Source organism: Aulonocara sp. 'chitande type north' Nkhata Bay, linkage group LG12 (genome assembly GCF_057382095.1).
Source record: "Aulonocara sp. 'chitande type north' Nkhata Bay isolate Kocher_YH1m ecotype deep benthic linkage group LG12, A_spYH_male_GT1.1, whole genome shotgun sequence".
Lineage (NCBI taxonomy): Eukaryota > Metazoa > Chordata > Actinopteri > Cichliformes > Cichlidae > Aulonocara > Aulonocara sp. 'chitande type north' Nkhata Bay.
The window spans coordinates 17008327-17034665 of record NC_141355.1 but is presented as its reverse complement, the minus strand read 5'-3'; the positions used below and the strand labels follow the sequence as shown (position 1 = coordinate 17034665).

The following is a 26339-nucleotide window of genomic DNA, read 5'->3' as shown; positions in this document are numbered from 1 at the left end:
AGTCAACAAAAAAAAAATTCACTATTTGGTTAGTTTGGGCAGAATGTTAAGAAACAACTTGTGATAGTAAGCAGTGTACTGTCTCAGCAACAATCCCCAACGCCACAACACACTCTGTTACTGTCTCACACACACACACACACATGCATAACTAGCCGGCTGTGTGCCTGATAAATGCACATGAGGACTGACAATAAAGATAAGTGCTGCTGAATCATTGCAATGTTTCCACAAGGACGGGAACACATGAGAGCCGCGGGTCTTCCTGAAGAAGGACGCAGCTGGATGTGGCATGTGGATTTTGTAAACTTTGCAGCTATCTGTCTGTCGGAGCCTTTTTGCCTCCACTGTAGTTTCCACCGACTGACGCGTGGAGAGCCTGGCGCTAGGCGCCCATGTCCATATATGGTCATCTACGTCACACAAATGTTCCATCCCCCTATTTAATACGGGCAGACTGGAGTCCCCTATCCAGCTCCAATAGAGCAAGTAGAGCTGCTCTTGTGCAACCAACACCACCACCTCCTCCATTGATTCACAGACTTCAAATTCCCCCACAAGCAGCCCATCAGCTTCCACAGTGATCAGATTAATAACAACAATAGCCTGTGATCACACAGGGGGAGATAACCGGCGCTGCTCATCCTCCGCGGGATACTTGGATAGCTACAGCAACAGGATTCATTCCTGCTCCTCTCTCCTTTTTTTCACGCCCGATCCACACCTGTGTTTTCCACTTTGAGAACACCCGGTGTTTTTTTCTTTTTCTGTAACTGTCTGGGATACCTGCGCGTTGCCCTTTATAAATGTCGGACTGAATATAACTGCTATGACAGGGAAACTAGCGGACAAGATCCCTCTTACCATGAGCAGTTTAATAAACACGATCCCTGACAGTCTCTACCCAGAAGAGGACATCCCGACGTCTATGAATATTTTCACCAGTACGGAATCCATTAATCACTATTCACAGATGAACACAGGTAAGACCTTGATCTACTTTTGAGAGAGTGTGTGTGTGTTTTAAGAAAAGTGGCTCAAACTGCGATGCGCGCGGACGGCAACAGTTGTCTCGGGGCTTTGGAGCACCTGTTTGCGCTTAGGCTGTTGCGCACAAAGGCACAATTCTAACCTGGACTTTTTTTCTTTTCTTGTTTTTTTTGAGAGGGTTCAGGTGAACATCGCCCTCTTTACATTAGACAGACTACGCAAAAAATGCCACTCAGTTGATCGTGTGTGTTTTTACTGCTGTCGTTATCATAATTCCATTGTCCGTACAGCCGAGATGCCAGGATTTCAGCCCGAAAAAGCCAACTGCTGCCTACTCACGCGTAGAAAAAACTTTTAAAACATCGGCTCACGTGTTTCATTTAAGTAGCGATGCGTAGCTTAAAGTGGCTTTAATTCAACAAAGCTGAAGCGCGTTTGAGTAAATGTCTGGATGTGAAAGGTTGTGTGAGTGGAAAACGGCTAATTTGCGCAAAGTCCATTAAAAAAAAAACGCGCAGGGCTCCGTGGCTGAATCTGAGATCTTTACGGTGAGGGAAAATGTGTTTAATTAGGCCTATGTGGTCAAACTCCACTGTCACCGATTTGTTCATCTAATATCCCGCAAAGATGGGTCAACTACTTTAGACAATGACTCTCATTCACAACTCTATTAGCATGTCAGATTTTAGTAGGCGTGTGTGGCCGCTTTCCCCCCTATATGAAACACGTTTAGACGTCAGGCCCCTGAACCTGCTTATATTCAGTGAGTGGCAAGGCCGGATATATTAACTGATTTATCGCGTAGTCCAAATCGGGCTAACATATTTATATTTAATTCAGACGCCTACCTAAAGTCGACTTGTTGTTCGGCTCAGTGTCGTGGATTGGCATTAAATCAATCCCTCGCTGTACAGCTTTAACCCTCTGAGATGATGGGTCAGTGATCCACGAAAATATATCAAATATTTAACTTCACGTTTCCTTTAATTTAGTAACTGTGATTTACCTGCTCTGTGCACAACTTCATGCACGACCCTCTTTTCTTTTTATTTCCTCTTCAGGTGTTTTGTTCACAGATTAAAGCAGATCTTTAGATTCATTTTAAACTGAAATATTTCCCCCTCAATTATCTCAGAGGTGTGCCTTTGAATTATCCAAGCGCCAGGTGTTACACGTGACATTTTTGGTTTTTTTAAAAAAATTTGGAATAAATACAAGTTTATGACATACGTGTGCCATATTATTATTATTATTATTATTATCATTTTGTTTTGACTCGGCAGTAGAATATATTTTGAGACCTTGGTTGGGACGTTTAAAAAAATGAATGAAACTTAATAAGGAAAAAAAAGATGTTGCGGGTTACAGGAGTGTGTGTTGCTACTTTAAACCTCTCCCCTTGCTGAAATTCTCTCAGTAAACTGTAAGCCATATATTTACAATAGGTCCGTCTGTTTTTGTCCTCCTGTTTCTTTATTATTTGGGGTAAAATACAAAATTTTTAAAAAGTACAATTTGAACGTATTATGCTGTGATTTTACAGGTGGAGCAGGTGTGTGCTATGCTCTTCAAATCTGACCTATAATAAAAGAGTGGTGATTTTAATTAATGTCCCTCATTCCATTAAAATATCATATTACACAAAATACCTCCAAAAGATTTAGATTATTAGATAATAATAATAACAATAATAATAATAATAATAATAATAATAATAATAATAATAATAAACATAAACTGAGACTTGTTTTATAAATGTCATAGAAAAATATAGCTTGCTCCAAGTCTCCATGTGTTAAATGGTATGGTGCACAATGCACAGAATTTTTTCTTTTCAGCCAAATTCCAGCAGGCTGTAATTACTGGGAAGGAAAATATAAATGAAAAGAGACGTCTTTTTTAACTGCTGGCGAAGAGAGCATTCCAATTTACAAAAAAAAAAAAAAAAAAAAAAAAGAAAGTCTCATATTTAATTTTTTGAGTATATAACCAGCACATGTATATGTCACCCATTAAGTACATCTGTATTTGGTGGGTTTTAAGGCATCTTATGACAAAGTCAAATGTGCACGAGAGACTGTTCGTTCTTGGTTGAAGTGTGAGCGATAGAAAATATCAAGGAAATTTTGTGAAATGGGGTAGGAAACACGTAAAATTCCTCCCAGATGTTCTTTGTTGCGTATGTGTTTTGAATCCTTGAGCATGATGGATGTGGCGTCTGCCTTTATAATCCTCCCTGCTGTAAAGAAATCAAATCTTGCCATTCAGTTTGGCTGTCCTCCTGAGGGACACAATGACTGGATCAAAGGGGGTGTTTAGGTCTTGATTTATGAGAGCTTGTGGGATCTGAGAGAGAGAGGAGCGAGAGAGAGACACCCTTCTCTCAGATGCAGCAGTCAGTCACTTAACTTACAGGTCCGACAGCGTTCACATTTCTTTATGAACTCTATGGGACTTCTTTCCTTTTTCATCATTTGTTGTCTGTTGCACAGGTATGCATAACATCTGAATTCCGGACAAACCTTGAGGACTGCCGCTTAAAGTTCATGTAGCCAAGTTTTGTTTTTGTTTTTTTCTCCAGAGAGTACGCCATGTTATTACTTTCTTGGGCTTTTCTTATGAAATGATTACATTTCAAATTCACATATGAGCCATCACGTTGATGATTTATTCATGTGTGTTTTTATTTGCTTTCATCTAGATAATATCATGGATCTGGGCATGGGAAGCGAGAAAGCAACCTCGGAGATTCAGTATGGATCCAGCTTCCAGTCCAACCGCAGCGGGCAGACTGTCACCTACTTGGGGAAGTTTGCCTTTGACACTCCTCCTTCAGGTGGCATTGGTGGCTCTGGCTGGTGCTCTGATAACAATATCATCAGTCTTGTGAGCGCGGGGATCCTCGGTGTTTCTCCATCACCCGGCACAGTAACGACACAAACATCATCCTCCGCAGCAAGCATGGGCGGACAGACGTCAGACATGGAGCAGGTATATGGTCCACCACTGCCTGCTTATTCCACCTGTGGTGACCTGTACCAGGATCAGGTCTCCTTTCACCACAGCCCTGCCACCAGCACCCCTCTAGCCTACCCTGGCAATGACTATCACTCCACATCAAAAGCCTCCATGGATGGCAGTCTTTTCTCCATGATCCCCGACTACAACCTTTTCCACCATCAAGGGGAGGTCGGCGTGATGGAGCACAAGCCCTTTCAGACCATGGACCCCATCCGAGTCAACCCTCCACCCATCACGCCTCTGGAGACCATCAGAGCATTCAAAGACAAGCAGCAAATTCACCCAGGTTTCATCGGCGGGCAGCAGCACCCACCTCAGCACCACCCCCCACCACAGACACTCACCCTAAAACCCATCCGACCACGGAAGTACCCCAACCGTCCCAGCAAAACCCCGGTCCACGAGCGGCCGCACGCCTGTCCGGCAGAGAACTGTGACAGACGCTTCTCGCGCTCAGACGAGCTCACGCGTCACCTCCGCATCCACACGGGTCACAAACCCTTCCAGTGCCGAATATGCATGCGCTCCTTCAGCAGGAGCGACCATCTGACCACACACATTCGCACGCACACGGGTGAGAAACCCTTCTCCTGTGAGTTCTGTGGACGCAAGTTTGCCAGAAGCGACGAGCGAAAGAGACACGCAAAGGTGCACCTGAAACAGAAGGACAAGAAGCCAGCTGACAAGAGCAGTGGGGCAGCTGGGAGCCACAGCTCGCCACCCAGCTCCTGCGGGGGGCCAACTGTGGGAACGTCATGACCATCACTACGTGCACTTGGACTGGACCCTCACCACACACAATAAAGAGACGTAGGAAGAAGGGATCACGTCTGCTATGAGATAAATAGGTGACTCTTTTCCTCTCTTTTACACCCCTGCTCTTTTCAGTTCCTTCTATTTTTGAGATGGATGCCTTTAGATTAAGTAAGAGGGGAAAGGCTGCTACGCCCTTCTCTTTCAAGCAACTCAGAGCCTCAGCTACTGTAACACAGTGCCAACACAAAGAAAGGGCACCGTGTGTATCTATAGGTTTTGGAGTGGATACACTTTTGTAAATTTGAATGAAATTTTCTAAATTGGAAGGAAGCCAGAATCCAGGATAAGGGTCGAAACAGACAGAATTATGAGGGAGATGAGGAACGAGTGGTCTGGGGATGTATGCATTAATTTTAGTAGGCTGTTTAAAAGTGCAATTGGTTACATTTGTGTACCGTCATGGAAACCTTATTAGTGGCACTTGACTGTCTTTTTGTTGTGTTCTGGGGTTGTTTTTTTTCCACCTCTTTTTGAATGTTGTTTTCTCAAAGGAATGTGCCAAATGTATTGTGATGATGCAGCCAACCTTGTTCTTTTTACTGTGCCTGACATTTGCCAAAACATAGCAGTGGTATCAGATTAGCACAAACGTTGAGTTAAAGCAAAGCTCAGATTCATTAACCACACACCAGATTTAGATTTACCTGCACAAATGAGTCAGATCTAGAGAACGACTTGACTGGGTCACACAAAGCAAAACCGATGTCTTGTCCTGTTACATGTACACACACGCCTGCAGCAATCGATGCCTTTGCCAATACTTATTTATTTGTAGTCACTGTGATACACTGGTTTGGTTGGTTTTTTTGGGTTGCCTTTTTATATGGTAGCTTCATGTGGCGTTACCAGATATAATTTCTGTTGCTTTCTTTTTCCTTTTTTTTTTTTTTTTTTTTCAGAAAAAGCTCACCAATACTGTTCATTTCTCAGTTTTCTTGAGTTCTGCAATTATATGCAATATAGTCATGACAAATGCCACCAACCCATAAATCAAATTAACTAAGAGCACAGTTAGACGAATTGAACTGTTTAAATAAGCACTGGGTTGCAAACCAGCAGTATATGAAAGTAAAGCTAAATAAGGGTAAAAAATGACAGGGGCCACTTCTGTGTGATTCTTGGAGTAAAAGGACTAAACTGCTTGGTTTTAAGTCATCGAATGAGGAGCAGTATCCCATAAGAGGAAAAGAGAAACATCCAAATCCATGTTTACATCTTTTTTTAATACAGAGAGACTGAGCTGTAAACTAACATGTTGGATTTTTTTTTTGTTGTGTTTTTTTTGTTGTTGTTGTTGTTGTACAGAATACAAATATGTATGCAGGTAGCTACAGTAGAAGTTTCACTTTTTGTACTCAAATGTCAAATGCACCATAATTCAGTATTAAATCGTGCATAAAATTTATGTGCATGCCTTCATGCACACTATGTAAATACAAATGTCTGCATAAACAAGAATTTTCAGTTGACTGAATGCTTGTGCAGAATGTGTCTTAAAGCTTTTAGTAATGTAGTTATAATACAGAATATTTTGTTGTCATAGGTGATTGCAAAAAAAAAAAACAACAACTTTTTTTGGAGCACTACAGTAGTGCCAAATATGGTGTGCTATCTCCCATTAAAAAAAAGAATAATAGCATCTGCACCATGTGTATGCTTTAAAGTGGAAACTGGTTTAAGGAAGCACTAATGTGTTCTCTGAATAAATGACAAGATTTCTTTTCTTTTTTTTACATATTGTGTATCTCCATTATAGCAATATCGGTTATTTTAATTAGCACATCTTCCCCACTGTATTTAAAATAAAAAAAGGCACTGGTTGCTCTAAGATAGATGTTCGCCCGAATGATTGGATCTTTTTTTTAATTTTTGAAGTTTATTACAGTGCAATGCTGATCATTTTCACAAATGACTCTTTAGTTAAATTGCTTAGATTTGTGCTTACAGAAGGAAACACCTTTTATGGTTTAAGGAAATATTTTGTAATATTTTCTGTGTTATAGTGATATTGACTGATATCATAACAATAACCACATTTGATAATAGTGCTTTGCTTTACTCATGGAAAGCAAGAAGGGTTTTCCCCCCTCCAAGGCTGTGTTATGGTTATGTGGTGCAAATGCAAAACATCCTAACTGACATACCAATATGACGTTTTTATCCAGTACGATAAATGTATTGTACTTTGGGGCAAAGCCAATGAAACATGTTAAAAAGAAAAATAAGACTAAGGAATAAATAAATTATTGTTGAGGCTAGCAAAAAAGACCAGATATCAAACATATCAGTAATGGATTCAGCAAACAAAACAAGAGTTAAAGAAATATTTGTGCAGTAATAACCTTGTCCATGTGATAGCATAATTCAGATTTTATATCATTTCTCAAACACCGGTCCTCTTTTTAAAAGAAACATGCTTCCTGTTATTCACCTTGACAACATTTCGAATTATTAGCTGTGCACTCTGGCTGATAATGAGTACGCTTTATGTGAGGCGGAGAATTTATATGAACAACGTTAGCAGCTGGGAAAAAAAAGAAATAAACATTTAAATGGTCAGCAAACACAGCAATCAGGCTGAAAGAGAATATGAAGAGACAAATGTAAAGGCCAACAGTAAAGTTCAGAAAAGCAATGCCACAGAGAGCACAGTGCACACAGAAATGAGCTTCCAAAGTCCATACTTTCCCTTTCCTGTTACAGTTTTCATTGCAGAGCTTCCTGGCAAGTGTCCACTTATTTTCCAATTAATTTGGCCTCAGAGAGCCTTTTCTCAGCTCATCGACGTGGTTACATGAACAGACCTCCTTGCACTTTTTGAGATAGTCTAAAAGTTAACACAGCCCTGTGCCATCTAACTGCAATTCAATGGTTTTGTATCACAGAGAGATAAATGGTTCTACCGCATGGATGGACATCATCTAAAGATTTCTTTTGTGATCTAATATAATGTCACAAACAAACAAAGTCCTGAATACATTTTACTTTTGCAGACTGACACATTATGTAACCCCCTCCTTATCTGTATTGCCACATTATTGGCTTTGTAACAACGACTCATTTTCACACATTGCATTGGAGTTTGAGCGACTGCGTCTAACGTAGGTTGTATTGTCACATACATCCTCGTGGAGTCGGCACATAAGAATATATATACGGCACATGAACCAAAATGTTTTATCACTGATGCTCATCTAGATTCATTTGATGTTAGACTGTGGATTATTTTGAATTGATTTGACCCAAAGTTATGCTCTCCTCCAAGAGACAAACTGTGTTATGTTGCTTTCTGTTAAAGATTGATGTAGACTAAGGCGTCTCCATGAAGCCATTTAATTACAGCTACAAACGTAATATTTATCAGTCTCACTGTTTCTGTCATTTATTGTTTTGTGGCTAAAAAAATGAGTAACCCCCCACCACCACTAACATCCCACTCCCTTAATGTAATATAGCGGCTGAACAATAGAGCCTGCTCCATGTTCTTCTGAACAACCATCTGAGTAAGGTGTGAATGGTACAGACATACATCAATCGACTGTTAAACTCAGAAACAAACCCACCACCTTTAATAATGCTTTTCCAATCATTTTTTCTTTCTTTCTTTCTTTTTTTTACGGGCTATTGTCCAATAGTGGGCAGCTGAAAGCTCTGAAATTGGAATTTGCTTCATCCCATGCTCCGTATTGGACTTGAGCCAATATCAGCGGCCATCTTTGTGCCAAACTGGGTTGCAGGGTTGGCTGATCAAAAACAATACATGATGAGAACTCCGCAGGAGCAACAAATCATAAATGTGACCTCCCTCTGCTTGCAACTGAAGGCAGCCTTGTGCTAATGTTTGTGTGCAACTGTTTGATTTGGTCTCCGTAAAGTTGGCCTAGGGCTAGGTTTGGGCTCATTCATGACATTTAATAACTGTAGGATTTTTTTTTAAAGAAAAGAAAAAAAAACAAACAAAAAAAAAAGATGTTTGAAGAGATCTCAATAATGTGTAGATATTATAGGTAACTCACGTCATCTTATGGACTACAGGGTGGCTTCAGGGATTTTGTGGTCTTCGGCAGTGACACTGGTGTTCAGATGGAGTCAATACTCCCTGTTTTCTGTTGTGTTGTGTTTCCTTTCATTACAAGTATCCTCATGTTTGCATGTGCACGGAAATGTTCCAAAGTGCTACCCTCAGACGCTGTAGTGGGTGGCGCTCATTTCTTTATTATGCATGAAAATAAAAAGTCTCATTGGGTGAAATGGGATAAACCTTACAACAATGCAAGACAGACAATTGGAAACACACACTGGGATAACTGTTCTGTTGGCTTTTTCTTTTTTTCTTTTTTTTTGTTCAAGAAAAACAAGGGGTCTTGTTTAAAATGTTGTGGATGTCTTTAGCCTATTTCATGTTTTTATTACCTTATAATAAGGTCCTTTTATGATGAGCTGAATATTGAAATGAATTTTACTATATCCTTGTGATGGGGAGGTGTGCTCCCCTGTTTACCTGGCACTTCAGTTTGTTGTAATGCAATTGTTTTGTTATTTCTATGTATAAGTACTTGAATAAAGAAAAATATAACTTGCCTTCAGTTTACTCGGGTGTCAAAAGAACAAAAAGGCGACGTTTCAGTCTGATATTACATTACATGTGCTTCCAAGTGACTTTTTTCCTGTCGCTGCTGTGTTCGTGTCCCACAAAACTTCCTTAGAGGAAGCAGACGCGGCTAAGCTCCGGACTTCCTGTTTTGAGCTCGACTGCTGACTGGTAGAAAGGAGTAATACTCGGAAGATAGTAAAACTACCCAATGAAACCGGAGTAAAAGTTCACTCAAAATGAGCTGGTATGTACCCTGACTACATTGTTATGAATAAAATATAACTGTAAACGATCCATTCAAGTTAATTTAGGACTGACTTGTCGACCGGGCTCGGGCTATAATCTGGAAGCGCTCACAGGCACCTATAGTGTAACTAGAGTTAGCTTTAGCGTGTCAAACCAAGTGTTTCACGAATAAAAACGTCTTCTAGTAACCTTTCCGTAAGACTAGGTTGCCCCAAAACTCTTTCTGTAAAACGTGGTCGCAAGGCTGTAGTTGTTACACACAGTTGGCACAGGATCGACAAAGTCGTTTACGAGCTACTTGTACAGTATATGTTAGCTAGCTGTTAGTTCGCCTAGTTGCTCTAAAATTAGGGAGGGAAAAATGACCTAACTGCTCTTTTAAGTTTAGGCTTCTTGTTTCTACTGTTTAATAAAATCTAGGGTTGTGGCTTTTGCTAAACGTGGAAACTTCGTGTCGTCAGTTGTCAGGTCGGACGGGTTTACGGTGAAGCAATTTAAAGGGATTTAAACGTCGGTCGACAGTAATCAGCTGTGACTAGCTGGTATGTTGACACATGCTTTTGGGCTCTTTGTGAACTTTGATTTTCTAAGCAATGATAGCTGTGTGTCGTCTTCATTTGTGTGTCTCGCAGGAATCGTGCCAAAAAGTGATTTCCAATGTTTCTGTGTTTTGTTTTATATGTCTACCATATATGTCTACCATTATATGCCTGTGCTTATAATGGTAAATAGACTGCAGTCAAGCTGATTTAAAGGGGAGTTGTACATAAATTTAAAAAAGGGAGTTGTACATAAAATAAATAATCTGTTTTGCAACTGTCTTTATGACTGCATTATTGTACCTACTTAGTTCATACTCTACATTATACTCAATTCGGTTCTTTTTTGGCCATTTAAAATATCTTCATAGACCTGTTATGTTATATTTGTTCCCATTTCTTTTGGCCTCCGGGCCAGCTCTCTCTTGAAAAAGACATTTTTAATGTCAATGAGACTTTTTACATAGATAAATAAAGAATATAGAAAAATGACTTGATGTCATTCATGAGAGATATTGTTTGAGGAATTATTGGCCACCAAGTCATTTACAACAGTTCAGGTACTGGCAGTGATTTTTTGAGCGAACACCAGAAGTCATTTTTTGGTAGACAATCATTTTTTGGCACTGTATAAGAAGGGCGATTGTCAGTCTCAGTTTGAATTCTTTAAGCAGATGTGGATGCCAGGCCTTTTAGGTGATTTTTTTTTTTTTTTTACATTTTAGCATTCAATTAGCATTAGCCAAGAGGTAAGATAATGCTACAATCATCAGTAAATCAACATGAGTAACCTTACTTGAAAATATGTTTATTATCTTGTATAAAGTAATAAAGAGAACACTTAAAATGCTAACATTTGCTCCAGAAGCGAGCTTTATATAAACAAACTTTTTTCCCCCCACATTGGACAGCTGTGACATTACAACAGTGTAATTAGTCAATTGCTTTGTTGGTACTGGACAGGCATTAGTTTGATGACGCAGGAACACGCACCAACATGGGGATATCTATCCGGTCTTTAAGTGATGACTTGATGAATCCTGCTTCCAGGTCCAAACTACTCTGCGTTTAATAAGGCTTTTGTGTTTTTTACATGTTTTAATGCTTTGTATCTTGTTCTATTTAATCTCAACAAGCCCCTAAAAACATTCAGTAATCACTGTCGGCCTCTCTCGGTTTTTATTACCGCTAATCATTTTAAAGCTCAGTTTTTAAAACCTTAAGATGTAACTACAGCTCAGCCCATGCAGCAGTATATTAATAACTGACCTCGTATTGTGGATGGATTATCTCAGTTGTTCTCACGACTGAATTTCGGTCCGTTTACACCATCCTGCCATGCGATTGCATTTGTACCGAACCTTCGGGAACGCTCACATTAACTTTTATTGAGTGCGAGCTAACTTCCTGCTAACTTCAAACTCCGTTAAATTTCATAAATTCGGTTTTCATGGATGCCTGGATGTTGAACTTAATTGTTACACCTGGTAGAGCAGCAACGCTGATCATTTTATTACGGATGAAAGGATTTGGACAGTTTTTAACTCTCAGTCATGCCATAGTGATCGTTGGACTTAGGGACCTGCAGCGGAGTTTGGGCCCAGGCACGCCTAATGACGTCAGGCTTAAAGACCGGATTACACCATACACCTTTATCCTTCAGCTCTAAAAGGCTAATGGGGTATTGTCATCACCCTCCAGGTGCAGCTACTAAAAATCAGATGAGTTCAAATCTCAGCGACCTTGACCTCAAGGTCAGAGGCCAGGTTTTCTGAAAATTATGTGAACATGATAACAAGATCAAGGTGACTTGGGATTTTCAAATTCATACCATGGGTACATCTACTAAAATCTCAGAGAAGTTTGAATCCCAGTGTCCTCTGGGTCAAGGTCAGAGGTCAACTTTTCTGAAAATCACCTAGGATTTTCATATTCATGCCACACATGCTTCTAGTAGGAGGCTAAGGGGTTAGCATTGGCAGCTACCAGTGCTTTTTTTATATTGTGGTTTGTAAATCGATCATCACCCTGCCCCCATCACCCCACTCCATTTGTAGGTTTTCCTGTAGTTTAGGACTTCTTCCTTCTTCTTCTTCAGCATATATAGACTGATTAGAACAGGTGGAAATGCATGCTCCCCCTTTACTTCAGAAAGAATTACCCATGTGATACATATGCTACCAAAGAAAAACAAAACCTTTTGATATTGAATGGTACCAAGAGTATTGGTTCTGGTAATATCCCTACTGATTATATAGTTATGAAATCTCACATGAGAAGAGCTCCAAAGTGAGTCTCCTTCACACTGGAGTGATCTCAAGACTCCAGTTACTCTGCTTTCTTGGGTCTCCAGCAGCATGCGATGTGTAAAAGTCGACTGGATGAATGTTCAGAAGAACTGTTGAAAGGCTGTTGCATTGCCCTTTACAATGACTGTAATCAGAGCCCATCTATGGAGAGCCCGTTCACTTATTGTTGGCTGTCTACCAAGTGGGTGCTCCTAAACAGTGAGTGTAGTTAATTGGCTAAAACCATTGTTTGAATTTGTTTACAGAAAACCCCCCACCAAAGTTTAGTTTCTTGTTGTGAATGTAGTGTCAATTATGTATATTCCAGAAATACTCGTATCTTTTAGTTATTTTCTTACAGGGATGGAAATAAATCACTAGCATTCTGCTTATATAAGCTTTTTTGTTGGTTAAGGGTTTTGCCAGGAACTTTAGACACACATGGTAAGAAGCTGTTTTATTTTCCACAGGTTATTTATTTGTATTGGGTGGAGTGGCTAAATTAAACTCCCTTAAAGCCTTAGATGCAAGCAGTTGATCATTGTGAAGGTATAACAGTAAACAGTTTGTAGGCAAGAAAAAAGAGAGAAATTTTGCATTATTTTAATGTTGTGGGTTTTTCCCCTAACACTCAACCATTATCTCATGATTTTTTTAAAGAAAGATGACAGCACTTATAGATGGTTAAAACTGGAGTTTTTTGACTAAGACATTTGAGCTTGATTTCCAAAATTCAAACCAAAATTCTAATCCGCAAAGCATATAAACCCTTTTTGAACCTACCACACGGTCACACTTAACACTCCGGTGCTCCCTTTTAAAACCATTTTCTCCATCCACTTAGAAAGTGCCAAGGCCCTAGTTACACAAGGCACTAGTTGGGAACCACCGGTCGCACGAGAAAAATGCGTATTCCCCAGCCAGTCGATGATTGGTTGTTGGAGGTTGCTGGGAGTCACTGTAAAATCAGCAGGCCTAGAGAGTGGTCAGTGACACCCTGCCAACCACAAGTTGCTAGGGACAAATGTGTTTTACCCAGTTGGTTGGTGAATAGTTGCTGGCAGGGAAATCAATTGCAAAGAGTTATATGGTGCTTCAGGCCATGTCCACACTAATACGTTTTTATTTGAAAACGCATCTTTTTCTCTTTCCGTTTTGACCTTCTGTCTACACTGAGACAGCTTTTTCGTTCAAGGAAACCGCAGCGTTTTGAAAACGCTCTCCAAAGCAAATACATTTGAAAACGCCGTTTTCGCATCGCAGTGTGTACAGTGAACCCAGAGCCTTTTTGAAAATGCTGACACATTTTAGTCATGTGATGCAGTCATGTGACCAATTAAACTAAGATAGCGTTACACAGGAGTTGTTTTGTTTGCGCTCAATTTTGACAGCCCTATTAAAGATTAATATCAGCTTCTACATGCTCCAGATAGCTTTTCTTCAAATTCTTTAACTCTCACTTGCTTTGTACTTTTTTGTACTTTAGTGGTACTCGCAGCAACAACTCCACCTCATTGTTAGTCCATTTAAAAAACTCTGCATTTCCTCGACATTTTGCTGCGACGTTTCAAAGAGCCAGAAAGTAAATAAATAACAGACAGAAATGAGGTGTGGACGTAGCCTTACTGAACCTCCTTGCAATTGCTTTGGCCAAAAGTAGGTTGCCAGTGTAGCATTGTAGTTTGCATTGAGGACACCTGCTTGTCTGTAAACACTCACCAGCTATTGTCCAGGCTGAAGCTAGTGGCTACCCAGTATGCTTAGCTAGTGTTGCTCTCTTTTGACAATGGAAGTGGAAGATTACTACTGAAGCAAGGCACTCAGGAGCAAGCATAAACATCCCATACACTGGATTTTTGTACAGTATTTGCCCTGAGTTCTTTGTGTCAAAGTTACTCCAGAGACTGACAGGGAAAGACTACTGTTTATAAGTTACATTATAATCCAAACAGACATTAGTAATTAAGAACGTTAATATAAAGGCTTGATAATCCAGTCTGTGCAATATTGTGAGCAATACTTTGTGGCAAGAAGGATAGTTTCCCTTCATCCTCTAACCAGAGTGATAAACACTGACAACAGATGTGGCATAAGGAAGAGGCAGGACTTTGTCTTCGTTTTAACATTTATTGTGAGATCCTTGTCTAAATGACATACATTTACCAGCACTCCACTAAAACACACATTTGATTGGTTTTTTGATTGTCATATTTGAAACATATTTATGTTCACAACTGTTGCATTCTCTCTTGTTTAGCATATTTTACATTTAGTTGAACTTATGACTAAATTATGACTATACAGTTTTTTATGTTGTTTTTTTTTTTAAACAAATAACAGGGGTTGATCATAGCAGCCCCTAATTGCATGTGGCATTTTACACATTTAAAAGGAAATTTGCATAATTCATGTTTTGTCTCTCACAATTCATGACTGTAATTCTAGAGAAAATGCAAAGAAGATAACTTTTCAGTGCACTTATGACGCATATGTATATGAACTCACTTGTAATATATTTCAGGTTCTTAGTGTCATTCAGGCAAGACTGTAAGTAGTAACTATGATAGCGTCATTCAGTTCAGTCATTTGGTCAATAGCTGGCAAACGACACATCTACCAGTACGCACCGCCAACCGCAAGGTCAAGAGTGGGGTGCTCACCCAGTGAAAAGAGTCCTTCATGGGCTCTGCTGACTGATGCATTCCAGCAGGGCCTGCACACTTGGTTCTATGACGTGAGCGGTTTGACTTCAGGGTCATCATCAGAACAATTCCACTTCCCAGCATCTTCAACTAGCCTTCTGTGCTCCACGGAATATCTGAGGTCAAATGATGCACTATCTTCCTAATGGTGTACACATTTGCAGTTTTATTGAAAAGCCAATGGTTACTCCAGTTGGTGCATTATGTGTCCAGAATCAAGAAGACTGTTATGTCTTTGTTCTTGCCTACGTGCTTTGTTGATAGCAGTGACGTGTATTCTATTACAGCAAAGATTAGATAGCTCATTAAATGTGAGATGACCAACTTTTTGATAATGACTGCATGTGTAAAGAGCCAGTTTAAATGCGTCTTGGTCAAGGAACGGGCAGAATCATGATCCACTGCAGTTCTCCCCAGTTATTTGGTTAAATCCATGTTATTACATAGTTATATGTCTATATCTTTTGCATAGTTATAAAAGCTGTCACTTCAGACTGAGGCTAAAGACCGAGCTGACAAATCTCTGCATCTAATTTTATGTTCTTACCAGTAGTGGGATTTTTCATTTTTTATTGCTTTGATACTTCTTTAAAAACGACTTCTTGCTATGCTGGGTCTCTGGCTAAGTGAGAGAGAGAGTTATTGTAGGGTTTCAACCTAGCCAACAGGTTGGGTTCTGAAAAGCCAATCATACATGGTAATCTACTCTTAAGTCTAATGGTGATCGATTAAAACGTTGGATTAAATAGGAAAGACAGCAACAGTAGCTATTACCGACCGATAAGCATATTTTTAGTACTGCTGCTTTGTGAGAGTACACAGTTACAAGATGAAGATGTACGTCTGGAAGACTCATAGAAACTATGGACCTTTTAGATTTTAGTTCATATGTATTTTTGGGAAGTTTTGGCACTGTTATTTGTGACCTTAATCATGTGTCTTCATAGTTGTTTGAAAAATCCTTATTTATGCGTCTACTCATGCGTGTCATCACTTGGCTTAAATTTGGTTTCAGAAAATTGTGGATTTGAGTTGGTGTAATGCACATTTTCTCTTTGTTTTTAGCAGTCGTCTGACCAGTCCTCTGCCATGTCAGATTCTAGTTCTGAGTTCACAGGACTGGGCTTACCAATGTTTCTAAATGTGACAGCCCCTACAGAAATATTGCTGTGTGAAGAAACAGTAGCAATGATTCTCACAGTGACTACCATCCTCCCTCTTTCTCATTCTCTCCCTCTACTTGCAGTTGCCCTCCCCAAAGCACACTTCACCCGGTGTGTTTGCCAGTTCTCATGAGCAGCTGAAGAGAGTGACCACTTTTTTTTGGCTCTTTGCTGAAGTGCACATATTCTGAATCTATAATGTTACAAGCTTCCTTCATTTTTTTCCCCCCAAAACAAGTGTGTCATTTGATACATTAAAGGGAAAATTCACACTAATATAGTGACAGTTTAAGAGATCCTCTTGATGTAAGCACATTTGGATCCAAACTGCAGAGAAACTGAAAAACCCAAGAGCATTTAAAGCAAACATTTAAATATACGTACCTCTTTTCCTTTATAAAGCACTCTTGCATAATACCCTTCTGTTGTCTTTTTGCTGTGGATGTCATGATTTATAGCTTGACACACCCATTAAATAAGAACAAACTCAAAACCTGCTTCCAAATGTTGGGCAATCTTGGCAAAAAGTTTCCAATCAGTTCCCTGAACTTTTGGTTTAAGGACAACTATATTGATCTTGTAAGATCAGTCAGTCATTTCATGCACTGTACAAAAAACGTATAAACATAATTAAAAATGGCAACTCTCTCTGTTTAATTAATTAATTTCTTATTATTTCTATTACTTTTTCCTCTTCATTTTATACCAGTAGTTGGGCTTAATTGTTAAAACTGATTAGTATCTTTCATTTCTGTAGTGACTTACTTTTTTTAAATTGTAAGTTGTGCCTAAACTGTAGCTTAATTCTACACATAGACTTCAAAGTAAAAGTGTTGCAGATCACCGGTTGTAAATGCATGTGCAGAACAAAAGATTGCGTTAACAAATAGAACCATCATCACAAAATGTATGTTCAGCTATATTAATAGATGGGATATGTAGTCAATGCTTAATGTGTGGTTTAAGTCATAAACTTTCTGCTGATTTCTTCTTATACTGTCTGACTGGGCTGAAGTGCTTCTTTTATGGTTGTTTTGTCTTAAATCTTAACTGATCTTACAAGAGGTAGTGTGGCAGTGTGGAGGCTGTTTCTTCTTGTTTTAACTTTGGGAGAACACCAATCTAAAACTCTCCGTGTTTAAATCTCCAGCTGTTGTGCTTTGGGTAAACAATCCCAAACAGTTTCAAAGACAGGTACGTGGGTATGTAATGCACGTAGTTTGACATTACAGTGTACCTATCACCTCATCGGAGAAAGGTGAGTCAGATGAAGCTGAGTAATTTCTGTGGGTTTTTTTCCATGTTGGCTCACCCAAGTAGTGACATAGTGGGTGAAACTAATCCCCGAGCGAAAGCAGCAAAATGTTTTCAGGGATTTGTAACTGGTTTTTATTCTTTTTATTATTATTATTTACCAAAAAAAGGTTGTCACCAGGTCAAAGTCCTTGTTATAATATCAAGTACCAGAAAGTCAAAATCAATGTAATTCCTAAGCCACCAGTGAAACTTGTTTTTTTTTATGTATTTTCCCCCTAGGCTTAATCATACTGTTTTTGTTTTTTTTGACCATGTTGAGTTTTGTGATTGAGCTGTAGTCAAAAGGATCTTCCTGACACATCTGTAGCTTTCCCTGGTTGCACAATAAGGTCCTACATCACACCCTCACTTTTCCATCTCATTAGTCTACACACCTTTCTTTTGACACAGCTGCTGCCTCACCCTGGCTGTCAGTAGCAACTGTCCATCATGTAGCTTAGATTTCAGACCATTAGTGCAACATCAATGACAACGTACAACATAGAGCAAATCACAATGATAAGGCAGTGTTTTCTGTCTCATGGATATCCAAGGCACTCTGATGCGCTGCAGCAACTTATTAAGGCATAGGCAAGGGTTTGAAATGGGGATAAAAGATTGTGTTTTAACTAAGACGAAACAAGTTTTTTCCTTTTTACTGAAAGTAGAATCTCTGTGTCTTTTGCTTCCCGAGTGAAGAAAAGTTGTACTTCATCCTGAAAATTATGTGAAACTATTGCAGATACAGTGAGCCTCGTAACATGTTTTGGTGTTGATTGTTGTCATGGCTTTGTCTTTTTGAGTCCTGGTATATGAAGGTGGTTTTGGGGGGGGGGAGGGGGGTTGCTATTTTTTTGATGTTATAACATCTGCATTTGATTGCCAGTTGGGGTCATGTAAAATCACACAGATGAGGGGACAACCACTTCTGTTAAGTGACATCTGCTTGCAGTGGCAGCCAGATGTGATCAGTGATGACACAAAGTTAATGTACATGTCACTGACAACATGTGTGAGAGGAACAGGGATTGACAGCCTCAGATTGTCTGTGTCAGTGATCTAAAAGAGGCACTAATACACCGGTAGACCTGAGCTGTCCTTTAGTTGGTCATCATGCAACTGTTGACAATTTAAGCATTCATTAATCTCACCTTTTTGGTAATCATTTCCTGTTGCTTGTATCTGTCAGCACTCATTGCATGTTTTTTCGTGTTCATTTCAGGATCCCGTTCAAGATTGGACAACCAAAAAAACAGATTGTCTCTAAAACTGTAAGTCACAAGAACAAACTTTTACTCTATCCAGACATTCAGGTAAAACATCAGTTTAAAAGCTGTAGTTGTTGAGCTTCACGAATGGCACAGACCACACGAATAGTAGTCTAAATACTGTCGTCCACAAAGATTTATTAGATGTCAATTTGTCTAAGTCTTTCAAGGGGGCTGAGGTGGTTACCTTGAAGTGACAGTGAGAGGGTGTTCTTCTTGCTGGAGAAAACCACTTCCACCATAATAGGTTTGTGGCCTGGCATTTAGACTGTGAGACAGGGATTCCAGCTTCCTGTGCCATCCTAGGCAAAAACCATGGAGTGGGAGAGATGGTGACAGCTGTGAGTAGGTCCAAACTCAGATTAACTCTGAGATTAAAGCAAAGTTTTACTGTGGGAGTCACAGACTAACAAACAGCTCAGTTTTATCACAATACCTACAAAGGCAATTGTATCATGATATAATTCTGCGGTACATGATGCATTATAGTACACCGCAATATCTATGTTTAAAAAAGACCTTAAAAAGTGAAAAACATTGTATACATTCAGTACAAGCGGTGTCACTGTTGTATGGATTATTAAGATTATTCTATAGTTTACGTTCCCTTGAGTGAGTGTGGAAGGGTCCTGATTTATTTATTACAATGGCTACCACACAACCAGAACAACCTGACACCAATCACTTTATCAGATCCAGTTTTCCTACCCAAGGAACACATTAAGGAGTGGTGGTGAATACGAGTGCATGGTTAGCACGTACAGTAATGCATGGTCAAACTGGTTTTTATCACCAAAAGTTGCTAGTAATATAACTGGTATACAGAAGAGTGCAATAAGTATCTGCCTCAGAATAGCAAATCTAGTCTTGTAGATAAATTCAATGGGAAAATCAGTTAATCTCAGAAGAATGAGTAAAAAAACTAAATGAACACCAGATCTCAACACAAGTGCCCAACACCACATAGCCTGCAGTTACACATGCACACCCCCACACAACAGTGCTCTGAAAAATTCCAGCCAAACAAACAACCAAAGCTGGAATTAAAGTATGAGCGTCAACCACAGTAGCACACCAAAATGTTACTCCAAACAGAAACGTCCACACTAACCAAAATGTCCAAGATGCCAACAAAGAGATAACCAAGCTACTGCAAAGCTCACAGCAATTCAAAATAGTTAATAGAGTCAAAGCTACCAGACAAAACTAACAAGTTAAATATTGTACGCCAGGTACAAATTAAGGAGTAGTGACACATAAGTGTTCTTGGTTAGCACATACAGTAATGCATGGCCAAACTGTTTTTTATCACTGGAAATTGCTACTAATATAATTCCCAAACAACACTCCTCTGAAAAACTTCTAGCATCAAACAACCAAAGCTGTAATTAAAGTATGAGCATCAACCACAGCAGCACACCAAAATGTTACCAAGTTACATATTTTACAACACTATTCAAGTTTAAGTCTACAAATAAACCACTTAAACCTACTTAACTGAGAGACTCATTTGGCTATATTCGCCAAAAAGGATATCTGAAACCCTAAATTCATGGACTTAACAGCTGAGCAAAATACTAGTGCTGCTCTCTTCCAACCGCAAAAACTCTAAATTGATGTACCCGATCCAAACTAATGTTATTTAGAACTGCAATACTAATGATCTGAACTTCTAGAACTTCCTAAGATGTTAGTCACAGTCTAAAATACCATAACAACTTTCGGCTGTACTCAAAAAGCAATTCAATTTAGATGACCATTTAGCAAACTGCAAACTAAGTTGATTAACAAGGGCCCAAACTTTAATCTTACCAGTAGGTCTAAAGATCCTGGACAAGGAAGGAAGGAGTCCACGCAAGAGGTTTAGTTAAATATAAAATAATTTATTAAACATAACCTAGTCATTTTACCTGCATTTCAGCTGCTCAAACCACTGTCCGTCAATCCTGGTGCATAATCCTACAGGTAAAGACCGTGAATACAGTGGGGCAAAAAAGTATTTAGTCAGCCACCGATTGTGCAAGTTCCCCCACTTAAAATGATGACAGAGGTCAGTAATTTGCACCAGAGGTACACTTCAACTGTGAGAGACAGAATGTGGAAAAAAAAAATCCATGAATTCACATGGTAGGATTTGTAAAGAATTTATTCGTAAATTAGGGTGGAAAATAAGTATTTGGTCACCTCAAACAAGGAAAATCTCTGGCTCTCACAGACCTGTAACGTCTTCTGTAAGAAGCTTTTCTGTCCCCCACTCGTTACCTGTATGAATGGCACCTGTTTGAACTCATCATCTGTATAAAAGACACCTGTCCACAGCCTCAAACAGTCAGACTCCAAACTCCGCCATGGCCAAGACCAAAGAGCTTTTGAAGGACACCAGGAAAAGTATTGTAGACCTGCACCAGACTGGGAAGAGTGAATCTACAATAGGCAAGCAGCTTGGTGTGAAAAAATCAACTGTGGGAGCAATCATCAGAAAATGGAAGACATACAAGACCACTGATAATCTCCCTCGATCTGGGGCTCCACGCAAGATCTCATCCCGTGGGGTCAAAATGATCATGAGAACGGTGAGCAAAGATCCCAGAACCACACGGGGGGACCTGGTGAATGACCTGCAGAGAGCTGGGACCAAAGTAACAAAGGTCGCCATCAGTAACACACTACAACGGCAGGGAATCAAATCCCGCAGTGCCAGACGTGTTCCGCTGCTGAAGCCAGTGCATGTCCAGGCCCGTCTGAAGTTTGCCAGAGAGCACATGGATGATACAGCAGAGGATTGGGAGAATGTCATGTGGTCAAATGAAACCAAAGTAGAACTTTTTGGTATAAACTCAACTCGTCGTGTTTGGAGGAAGAAGAATACTGAGTTGCATCCCAAGAACACCATACCTACTGTGAAGCATGGGGGTGGAAACATCATGCTATGGGGCTGTTTTTCTGCCAAGGGGACAGGACGACTGATCCGTGTTAAGGACAGAATGAATGGGGCCATGTATCGTGAGATTTTGAGCCAAAACCTCCTTCCATCAGTGAGAACTTTGAAGACGAAACGAGGCTGTGTCTTCCAACATGACACTGATCCAAAACACACCGCCCGGGCAACAAAGGAGTGGCTCCGTAAGAAGCATTTGAAAGTCCTGGAGTGGCCTAGCCAGTCTCCAGACCTCAACCCCATAGAAAATCTGTGGCGGGAGTTGAAAGTCCGTGTTGCTCGGCGACAGCCCCAAAACATCACTGCTCTCGAGAAGATCTGCATGGAGGAATGGGCCAAAATACCAGCTACTGTGTGTGCAAACCTGGTAAAGACCTATAGTAAACGTTTGACCTCTGTTATTGCCAACAAAGGTTATGTTACAAAGTATTGAGTTGTATTTTTGTTATTGACCAAATACTTATTTTCCACCCTGATTTACGAATAAATTCTTTACAAATCCTACCATGTGGATTCATGGATTTTTTTTTCACATTCTGTCTCTCACAGTTGAAGTGTACCTCTGGTGCAAATTACTGACCTCTGTCATCATTTTAGGTGGGAGGACTTGCACAATCGGTGGCTGACTAAATACTTTTTTGCCCCACTGTATGTCCAAGTGGGAAAACAAATGCCTTCTGAAGTAATCATTGTTGCTGGAAACAATTATATTTCGCACATGTATTTATTGTCCGTTACAATTTTTGGAGTCATTATTTGTACTATGCCAAAATGCTAATATACCTGCAATGCATTCTTTATTTTAGGTTGAAAGAGACTTTGAGCGAGAATATGACAAACTCCAAAAGTAAGTTTCCATTATGCTTTATAAGACTAATGAGGTAGACAGTGACTAAAGTTTCTCTGTGTTATTCAGAGTTACATTGGTATTAAAATAAACATTTTATATTTTACAAAAATATGCATGTGTTACCAACTGTTTTCATGTTCATGTATTGTTTGTTTTAGCTTGGTGCTTTGTATATATTCAATATCTTAATGTCTGTCATTAGTCCTTCTGCCAACAAAAAAAAATCTGTAATGTTTTTGTATTATTTATTTTATTCTCATGAAATGACTTAATTTACAATTACTAGTCAGGATTATAAAGTAAATAAGAAATCTGAAATAACTAACAGTTATTTTGACTGCATATTTACATTTTAAGTATTCCTTTTTGCACATGTAGTTTTTCTTTTTTCTTTTCCAGCTTTTGGTAGTTTTGGACACTGTTTTTTCTTGACATGAAATATTAAGACATTTCAAACTTGGCCACAGCTGAAATATCAAATTTTTACAATTTAATGTCATCATGGATATAGAAATTCTGTTAATGGTCTTTATTTCAGTTTCTCTGTGAAACAAAGGCAAGTAGGGATCACATAATTTAAAATTCAAAACTTGTAAGCTCAGTACATCAGGCCCAGTCTTACTGGGAGGCTGAGGTTACAAAAACTCCCTGAGGGCCCAGCAAAATGAGTGGGAGCATCATTTTCCTCTCAGGTTTTGTTGAGTAGGAGGGCCCTTTATCAGGAAGGTGTGGTGCCAATAGACCTTATAGATGAGTCAGAGCAGCAGGCATGTAGAGACATTTAGGTTCTCCACCCTAGAGATCCATATCAACACTTCATGGTGCTCCTGTGGTCTAAATGCAGTATACTTAGTAGTAACTGATACCTGTGTTTGCAGTTTGTCCATCTGACTGAAGACATTTAAATTCTTCTAGTACAAAAATAATCTGTACTTTAACACTCTCCCATATTGAAGTATAGACCAATTTCAACATCATTTTAATTTTAGTGTTTGAATAATCTGTATGATCTATAACATAGAGAGCTCTATTTTCTATTATCTGTAGTACCAGCAGTGTAAAACAGATTTCAATCTCATAGAACTAGCCTTGACGAGAAGAACAGGCAAAACCCAAATGAGATCTGAAAGGTTACATGCAGATGTATATAGTCTCTCTGTATGTGCACACTTTTCCTCTATAACCTGTTGCATCCTCCAAATTGATGATGGTCATATCTTGCCCTCATATCCTGTGTACATCCTGCTGGAAACATACCTGATAATTTCCTCTGAGCCTGAAATATCATTGCTTTGTTATCTGCATGTAGTGTAAAAGTGGCTTTAAAGTGCTAGCTGATAAAGCATTTAACACAAGATCATCTTATTCCTTCCGCTATATATGAAGCATATTTGTACTTCATATGTGTTAAGTATAAGTAGGTATTGACTTGTGGGTTCAGACTAAATTTAAACACTATTGTGGAACAGTAAGTGAAATTCCACAACTTAACCAATATGGATCACAGTGTTTTACTTTTTCTTTGTCGATGTTATTTGATCACTTTTTAAGATCAATATTTTGTAATAGCAGTATAGGAAATCCAAATGTCCTAATATACGGCTGTGCAAGTCTATGTGAAAAAAGTTAAACTATTTCAGTGACAAACTTAAATTAGTCATGTCTAGAGGTATTAAAATTTGATTTAGTCTGGTACAATTCTTGGTTTTAGAGTGATTTACATGGAATTGCAGTTTCTAACCTCAGTCTTGTGTGAAAAGCAATGAGCCGGAAAGCAAATCAGAGTAAAATGGTCATGTTGCAATGTATAAGTGATATATTCAGCAATTTTCTTTAAAAGTCTTGAATGCCTTTCGTTTTCACCACCCTGTGTGGCATGGCGGCTGTGGCTGCATGGGTAGAAGGTTTGGGGCATAGGTACAAGGAGCAGCAGCTGTTCCAGTAGGTTACTCTATTAGCACCTTTTGGGAAGAGACTCCACGCTGGCATGGCACTCATCCAGGATGGCTCTCTCTCACCATCAGTTCTGACAGAGAAGGGAAAATGCAGCAGTATTTTTAAGTAGGTGGTAGTGTCTGGAACATGACTTTCACATGCACAAATAACCATCACAAGAATATATTCTGAGTGTACTGGGCTCAGAGCGCACTGGTTTGTTTACATAGTAAGATACTTTCACCCACTATCTTACAAACTAATATGCATGACTGGCAGGATTATGTTTTTTTTTTAAATTTTCCTGATATTATATTTTTGCTTGGTATTGCTTAGTCTAGTATTGCAGTCTAAACATTTAGTTTGAGTTGTCAAATATCTCTACTTTATGTAATCTCAGACAGAAATGCTAAGATTGACAACATATTACAATTTCAAAATGTTTATGACAATGTCAGAATCAGTTATCAAGTTGCGGCTCTAACAACAAAATGTTATCATATGAAGATTTTATGTCACCTCAGAGTTTAATTGATGCAAAAATGTTCTCAACAACAGAGGAAAACTGTGATGACCTGAACTTGTCACACTGACTCTCCTCGTCCAAATATGTGCTAAAAATTGACTTAATGTAGTGAGACGAACACAGGAAGAATCTCTCTTGATTACTAGATACTCTCCAAATCTTGCCTGAAGCATTGATGATAAATTTACTACAATTTGAAATGCCTGTTTCTGGATATTTGAAACATAAGCGTGCATTTTCATTAATTTAGAGAAAGCCTAATATAGCTTGTGAGACCTAGTTCTATCTAATTGGTGAGAGGGACACAAGAAGTTACTGTGGAGATTGTTCTGACAGACTGTTTTTTTCTTTCCCGTGGTGTGAACAGTATGGGATGAAATTACATCATTTACTGCAAATGACATTTTAGGAACAACCTCCATCTGGTCTGTGGTGATTTAGTATAAAATCCTTTAACGTCAAAAGAAACAAAAGCTTAAAGAGAACATGTTCTGTTTAAAAAAATATATATATAAAAAAATAATTTTACTATTTGTCCTTTCTTGGATAAACAAACAAAAGAATAAAAGAAAATCCATTTGCAGATGAAAATCTAAAACCAAAGTTGTCTGTATGTTGCATTTTGGGAGACTTGAACTTTTCTTTACGGTCCTGTAAATGCTGCTTTTTAATCAGCAGTCATTTTCAAACCCTTCAGTTTAACAGTTTAGATTTGGTTAGTGTACCTGTGAGTATCCTCAATCGTTCTTTGTTTCCCAGCTGCTAAACCGAAAAAAAATCTAAAACGTTTAATTGGAGCCGCTTGACTTCCAGTTTTGGTTTGCAGCTCTGAAAGAGCTCTACTTGTTCTGCTAGTGTCTTTATATCTTGTGGACATGCACAAAAATGGGATTACCGTTACTGACTTCCTATTTAATATTGTTCTTGAAAAACAAGGATGGAAGCAAAACCTGACTGCACCACATTTTTCATCAAATAGGAGTAGTGTTATGAAGGTAGTCTCAGGGGAGATTCTAAACCCCTTGTTTGCCTTAATTGATATAATGAATGGCATGTGTTTTCAGCCTCCATAGTCTGGTAATTGCCATTTTTAACACACATCAATGGAAAATGTGCAGTGGAATGATTGAAGACGTTAATGCTTTTGAGCGGAAATGTAGTTGACTG

The 26339-nt window shown here is 39.1% G+C and overlaps 2 protein-coding genes across 2 annotated transcripts in view; both read left to right on the top strand.

Moving 5' to 3' along the window:
* The first annotated feature begins 487 nt into the window (after positions 1-487).
* egr3 (early growth response 3) lies at positions 488-9416 on the top strand. Its single transcript, XM_086313918.1, has 2 exons — positions 488-983; positions 3692-9416. Exons 1-2 carry the CDS (start codon positions 830-832, stop codon positions 4768-4770), a joined length of 1233 nt encoding a protein of 410 aa, XP_086170044.1. The 5' UTR covers positions 488-829; the 3' UTR covers positions 4771-9416.
* Positions 9417-9531: 115 nt separating this feature from the next.
* Positions 9532-26339, top strand: part of bin3 (bridging integrator 3) — a 32734-nt gene continuing 15926 nt past the window's right edge. The window contains exons 1-3 of the mRNA XM_086313919.1: positions 9532-9665; positions 18878-18926; positions 22668-22708. Of these exons, the coding sequence (XP_086170045.1) occupies positions 9658-9665; positions 18878-18926; positions 22668-22708 (98 nt within the window). The 5' untranslated portion in view covers positions 9532-9657. The remainder of the gene's footprint in view (positions 9666-18877; positions 18927-22667; positions 22709-26339) is intronic.

Excerpts from the sequence above, each read along its gene's own strand:
- egr3 (XM_086313918.1), top strand. The coding sequence starts at position 830 with ATGACAGGGAAACTAGCGGACAAGATCCCTCTTACCATGAGCAGTTTA. Across the intron at positions 984-3,691 it reads CTATTCACAGATGAACACAG|ATAATATCATGGATCTGGGC; the intron begins GTAAGACCTTGA and ends GCTTTCATCTAG.